Below are 6889 nucleotides of genomic sequence, written 5' to 3'. Positions count from 1 at the left end.
GGAGCAAGTTCCTTAACTGTGGCACGGAGGTTAAAATGAGAAATGAATTCATAAAAGTATATAAGATTACACTCTGGGGTATAATCAGTTGACTATATAATATCACCATTATATATATATATATATATATATGTGTGTGTGTGTATATATATATATATATATATATATATGTGTGTGTGTGTATATATATATATATCTATGTAACACCACTTTCAGCCACCATCTCGAGATGGCAGCAACGTTCAGAGGCGAATGCGCGATGACGTCAGCAGGATGTAAAGCAGTGCCTCGCGGCCTCGTCGGTCTTTTCCCTCTTCAGTGTTGTCAGGGCGGTAGGCCTTCGCTCTGTCTCTGAAACATTTAACATCGAACCAGCAAAATGATCATCTACAAGTGCGTCATTAGCAGTAAGTATTCAGAGTTTAAGCAGTCTTTTGTGTTTATTGGGTAGCGAGACAGTCGCGGTGGTTATTTTGGCTGTGTTATGGTATTAGAGAGAGTTTACCAGGCTGGCCATGTTAGCTAGCTAAAACGTGTTATCTGTGAGCTAGCCTGATGCTAATCAGAAACGGAAGGCTCTATGATAACCCGCCGTGTGTTAGCCACTTCATCGGCTAACCGGTGATGCTTAGGCCGGCTAGCTTTTTAGCATTGGCCACGGTTCAACTGCCGTTAAGTAGGCTAAAAGTTGGAAAGTGGGACTACCGTGTGCCTAATAACAGCTGGGAGCTGTTAGCAAAGATACACGATACGGACGGTGGTTCAGGACATTACTGTACCGTTAGTACTGACAAAGTAACAGTGTACGTGGCCTTTCGGCATCATGTAGCTGAGGTTTTATTTAGGGGGAGATGACTAACTGGCAGATTTTTCCAGAAATAGCAAAGCATGGATAACGTTTATTGGAAACTACCACTCATAGCTAAACCAAATTATTGAAACTAACATTAATCTTCGCTGAGCAGTGTTAGCTCCGTGTCCATTGTGTGCACTTTTTAAGTTATGGCGAAACCAGAGGAAAGTCCGGGCATTTGTGTTGTATTCATAAGAAAGTGTGACACTGTTTTCTCTCGCAGATGATGAGATGTTCTCGGACATCTATAAAATCACTGTATCCAAAAACGGCATCTTCTACGAAGTTGAAGGAAAGGTAAGTACACATGGAGATCTGTGTGTGTTTGGTTAAACTCGGGAGGTTTTCTTTACAACATGGAGGCCACAGGCAAGGCCACAAAGAAAACATTTCACCAGTTTACCCTGTTTCCAGAACCTAGACAAAGGTGACAATAAAATATAATCTTTTCATGGAATATTTTACCGGCACTCAGTACATACTTTTGTGTGGTGTGAAGGTGGCAACAAATACCACCCAATTTCAAGTCAACTTTATTTTCATTACACTACACATTTACATTGAGAGCTGAATGAAAGGGCGTTTCTCAGAGATCTCAGATACAAGATTTAAAGAATCATAACAATAAGCACAAAAAGCACCCCCAATTTCAGTTAAAACAGTTCTGAAAAACAATATGAAAATAAGGTTGCTGTTAACACTGCCATTGTTTCACTACTGGAAAGATGGTCTTTTCATAAAATTGAGTTGTCCAAGCAGTAGAAGGAGGGAAGTACCTTTGAAACTGGTGCTACATGACCAGATATAACAAAACTGACTCTGAGCATTGCTTTTTTTCATTCAAAAAGGTAGAAAACTCACTGCCAGTGTTGGAAAATCACAAAAATCGACTCACAGGCCAAGGTGATAGATTTAAAAAGGAAGTCAGGCATATGTTTTTGCTCGCCAAAATAAGAACTGTCCTTTTTGTGTGCATGTATGTATTTGTTTCAGTACATTTAACTGTGATAATATTGTTATGTTAAATTAAAACTTCAAAAGAAGATGTTAGAGCAAAATTTATTCAACATAATAAACAGCTCATCACAGCAGCCTCAGCATGTGAATAAGTTCCCTCTGGTAATCAGTGATGTAGTGTTTGTGTGCATTTATTGTGAGAGTTAAGAAATTGACATTGGTTATTTCAACCAATACCGATACCCACCAATCATCAACCAATAATTTCCAGTTTCTTGTGGCCGATAGGATACAGGTAACAGATAATTTCTTTTGGTTTGCTTTTCATTGCCTGAGGGTATGAAAGGCTGAGATGTAGTGAGTACAGATGAATTTACCAATAATACTCTGACCTAACCAAATATAACTGATATCACTACAGTTAACACAACAAACAAGAACGGTTGTGATTCGTCAAATTGGTCATTGGTCATTCAATCTGTCAATCTCAATCTATCAGAAATGAAGTGAGATTTTAAATAAAAATAGCAGCCTGAGGTTTTGCAAAGGAAATGTTCCTCCCCTGCCATGACACTCTCTGTGCCCTTTTTGATGAGTTAATTTTATCGGCCAAGCCGATAATCTGTCAACCCCTAGTGTTAATATTGTATTGCCTTTTTAAGCATGGTCCAACTCCAGTTAGCAGCAGACCGGTGGCAAGGAAAAGTTAGTGGATCAGCTGATGTCCTGTATGGTAAACGGTGCTGCAAATCTAGGAGCACTCAAGACTAGGGATGTCTTGTTGGCTAAGTGTACTATTGAAATGCTCATGTTTAAACTCTAACTTATCAGGAAAATATATATGTGAAAAACAAAATAGTCCTTACTGCTAAAGGACCATTGAGGGCATTTTTAATTGACGTCAACACGGTCAAGATGACCGTCTTTGTGTGTGTGTGTGTGTGTGTGTGTGTGTGTGTGTGTGTGTGTGTGTGTGTGTGTGTGTGTGTGTGTGTGTGTGTAATACACACAAAGGAATAAAAGGTGGTAATTGAAACAAGTTTGCATCCCAAAGTCACGGCCACCTCAACCACAAAAGTATGATGTCAAGTACAGAATATTATTACCATGTGTTAAATAAGTTGTGATTACAGATCGATTCATGATTTAAACACACCCTGCACTGTTGAAGCTGTGGTACTAACACATCTGATATGACTGAAGGGACAGCTCAATAACATTGCTCCACAATCACAACAAGACATCATGTTTTTGCAGTTAAATAGATAAATATTTGATTCAGATGCTGTGAAATGCATTTGGTATATTCATTTTTCCCTCCTTTGTTTGGAAACTAGAAGAAAAACATGACATCAGATTTGGTTTCAATGCAAGTTAATGTATTAAAAAACTAAAAAAAAAGTTATGTCCCCCTCCCCCCACAGACCACCACCAGGACAGAAAATTTTGATGATGCACTAATTGGGGCCAATGCCTCTGCTGAGGAAGCGACAGAGGGCACTGACGCATCCTCAGTTTCTGGTGTAGACATCGTCCTTAACCACAATCTGCAGGAGACGGGCTTCGACAAGAAGAGTTACACAGCTTACATCAAAGACTACGTGAAGGCGTGAGTATCAGTGCCCGAGGATCGGGAGGGGAGGTTGAACTTTGGGGTGTGTGTTGGATCTAACAGTCTGATTCTTTAAATTTGTCATTTCTGTTTGTATGTTCAGCATTAAGGCTGAGCTGGAAAAGAACAACCCAGAGAGAGTGGATGCCTTTGTGAAAGAAGTTGGACCAGAAGTTAAGAAGATCATGTCAAACATAAAAAACTACCAGGTATCATGATTATGTAAATTCCCAGCTTTACACAAACCCATATTTGTAAACCGCAGCTGTCATCTCCTTAACTGCGCCCTGGTAGTTTGCAGCCAAATGTCTTAAGACTAGCATCTCTTTGAAAACTGATCTAAAGCCATTTTGCAGATAGTTTTCTGAAACGCTGGCTTTTTTTTTGTCTTTTGCAGTTTTTCACAGGAGAGTCCATGAACGCAGAGGGCATGGTGGGACTGCTGGACTACCGCGAGGACGGCACCACACCATACATGCTTTTCTTCAAAGATGGTCTGCTGGAAGAGAAATGCGTGAGTACTCAGCTCAGTCTCTGCGTATAAAACCCCACAAGTGTCATGAACTTTTTTTTTTTTTTTTTTTTTTTGGCCAGCTCTGTGAGTGCTTCAGTTTGGGAGTGGGTGATGAAGTTAAATCATTACTGACGTTCAGCCATTGGCTATTGCTCCTTAGAAAGATAAGGCAGAGAGAGCTGTGGGCACCAGTAGACCTGTATCACTTTCCTGACATGCACCTCCTAACAATGCAACGTCACGTCGACACTGCCCTCGTGTTTATTTTTTTTAAACTAAAAACCATTTCCCTCTGTGCGTCTGTTGGCCTGCCAGGGCCCACTTTGGTTCTCGTGACATAAATGTTGTCATCCACCTGTTTCTGCAAGGGTCCACACAGACCCTGTTGAAATGTTCACGTGTAGCCTGTTTTTTCTGACCCTGAAGACTAAACGCGGAGCAAGTGCGACATGCGCAGTCAAATCTCCGTTTCCAGAGTCCAGTTTAAAACACTTACTAACTGTAGTTTGAGAAAATAGTTTTGTCAGTGAACCTTGTGAGTAGGACTGGGCATTATATTGATAGTGAGACTAGATACATCTTGAATTTTGGATATTTTGACATATGTGTGTTTAAGTATGTACATGGCTCTGCTTTACTGAAATGTAACAGTAGCGGCAGTGCTGTAAGTGCAAGTCTGTGACTGATTAAAAGTCACCAATGTCTTGTTTTATATTCAAAGGTCTCCACCGTTCATTTCATAGGTTTTTGGCTGATGTGTAGTTGTGCACAGGCTCTACGCTGTAGCTACACAAGAGGCCTACACCACTGAGCATTTCTAACTCATGTGGTGGTGACTGTTGCACTTACACCTCCAAAAAGCTGGCGGGGTTTGTGTGTCTCTGTTAAGGGCTGTTGAGTTTGATTAATTTAAAACACATGAAATTGCTTAATGTCAACACTATTAAAGGCAAGCACAAATCTTAGCCCAATTATAGCTCACAAGGTTCACAGAGAAAACACTTATGGCAGAGATTTTCCCCTCATTTACAAAATGCTCGTGTTGTTAGCATAAGTCTATGATATTTTCCATTGCAACGATTGGCCAAGTGGCAGGTGGATTTTTCTTCTGTACATATTAAGCAGGGATATATTAAACCGGTGGTTCTCAAACTTTTTCCTGTAATGCACCCCTTTTGAAATACTGTTTTCAGTCAAGTGTCCCCTGTCCAGCACAAAACATTTTTGGTAGAAAGAAAAGACTCACAAGGTAGCGCTGTGCCGTTAGTGTCTGACTTATTAAAAAAACATTCATGGAAAAAAACTTTCAAATGTAAAGAATCCATGACTAAATTCATGGCAAATCATTTCTTTTGCCATCATACAATTCTTAATGCATACAATTTTTTAATAAGCATCACTTAACGGATATTGAATATTGAGTATAAAATTCAGTTTATGAACTTAGATTTAAATTTATTTTAATTTCATAATATAAATATTTTTAGGAGTTATGCATCACTGCAAATTTTTTAAAATACCCTTTTCTAAAAATCTCATGTACCCTTAGGGGTACGTGCATCCCCCATTTGAGAAATGGTGCATTAAACGAAATACTTAATGCTATTTTGTGGGGCTTTATGTCTTTACGACATATTGTTGCTCATCTGTGAAACAAAACCTTTGTTTCCACTGTGGCATAGAAGGATTACTCCTTAAGTCATATTGTTTGATGTGAAGCATGCAAATTGAAATATATTTTTTGCACCAAGATATTTTAAATCTTCTAGTAAGCACATCTCAAATTTCATTTGGGGGAAGACGGTTGGATCACAGAGTGAAGTGTTGTCAGCTGTTCTCGGGATGACTCTATTGAAGGGGTCCTCCGAGGTCACAGTCTAATACTGCTGTCCCACCAAAATTACAGTGTGCACATGGGTTTTTCTGCTAAACTGCATTCCCGCTGCCAGTGAACATCACACAGGTCTGCCGTAGTTCTGCCGAAAAAGTAAAGAGTTGTAAACTGTAGAGTTTCCCACACATTCAGTTTTTGTGGTGGCCCACTATGCTTAAAACATCTGCCACCACTAATAGCTGTTCTGTTTATTAGGAGCACTTTAAGCACTGTTAACATGTATTCTTCTTTCTTGCAGTAACTACCTGGACCTGCACCTGCTTTTTGATGACTGCTGCTTTTCAAAAGGCCTCAAGAATGCATCAAGGAGATGAAGGATCAGTATTGTGTCTCATGACTGAAAAACATTCTTGTGCAATTTTTTCATATATTCACATTTCGGCCCACTGCACTATGGCCAAGGCTGGTAAAAATCAAACATGATTGGTCACTGAATACAGTTTTTAATGTTTTCATTTTGGCTTTTGCAGTGTTTGATTTTTTTTTTTACCCAGTATTGGCCCAATTTTTGTGACAAAATGAAAGTCAGGACAGTGAGAGAAAACTTTTACTGAATGTGAGATGGTTTTTCTTCTGTCTTCATACTATTTTAGCAATGATCTATACAGGTCCTCCTCAGACCTCTTGTTTATGGTTGCATTAAATATGGTTCCATCAAAAGTGAAATTCTTCTGGTTTAATTTGAAAATAAAATCACGTACCACCACTTGCTGTTATGCTGTTTTTTTTGCACACTTTTGAATAAGCCGTAACTCTTGGGATTTATGAAGGCTACCCTCAAACAGCCAGCTTTTGCATTTATTTAAAGTGATTAGTTGGAAAGTTTAGCAGTGGTTTAAAAGTCATGAAATGCTGATAGTATAAAAAAAAGAATGACAAATATAGTAATTTCTTTAATAAATGATAAAATATCCATGCTATGAAATGAAACAGTCAGTATGGTTTGTTGAAAATATATGAATAGTGACTGTGTATTATGTTGAGTCGAAAATTGTTCAAAAATGTCATAAAAGTCAAACATAGTTTGTCATTGACTGTCAGAGATGCTTGTGGTACTGA

At 38.9% G+C, this 6889-nt stretch overlaps 1 protein-coding gene across 1 annotated transcript; it reads left to right on the top strand.

Annotated features, from left to right (window-relative positions):
* The first annotated feature begins 249 nt into the window (after positions 1 to 249).
* LOC121938508 (translationally-controlled tumor protein homolog) lies at positions 250 to 6536 on the top strand. The gene is made up of 6 exons (XM_088083080.1): positions 250 to 407; positions 1077 to 1150; positions 3235 to 3419; positions 3526 to 3631; positions 3820 to 3936; positions 6069 to 6536. Exons 1-6 carry the CDS (start codon positions 380 to 382, stop codon positions 6069 to 6071), a joined length of 513 nt encoding a protein of 170 aa, XP_087939206.1. The 5' UTR covers positions 250 to 379; the 3' UTR covers positions 6072 to 6536.
* Positions 6537 to 6889: the final 353 nt, after the last annotated feature.

The sequence above is a fragment of the Plectropomus leopardus genome, chromosome 10 (assembly GCF_026936395.1).
Source record: "Plectropomus leopardus strain MGB_pleo_1.0 chromosome 10, ASM2693639v1, whole genome shotgun sequence".
NCBI lineage: Eukaryota > Metazoa > Chordata > Actinopteri > Perciformes > Serranidae > Plectropomus > Plectropomus leopardus.
The sequence above is the reverse complement of the archived record's forward strand: the minus strand, read 5'-3'. Positions and strand labels throughout refer to the sequence as shown.

Coding starts and splice junctions, on each gene's coding strand:
- LOC121938508 (XM_088083080.1), top strand. CDS start 380: ATGATCATCTACAAGTGCGTCATTAGCA. Junction 408..1,076: donor CTACAAGTGCGTCATTAGCA/GTAAGTATTCAG, acceptor TTTCTCTCGCAG/ATGATGAGATGTTCTCGGAC. Junction 3,420..3,525: donor ATCAAAGACTACGTGAAGGC/GTGAGTATCAGT, acceptor TTGTATGTTCAG/CATTAAGGCTGAGCTGGAAA.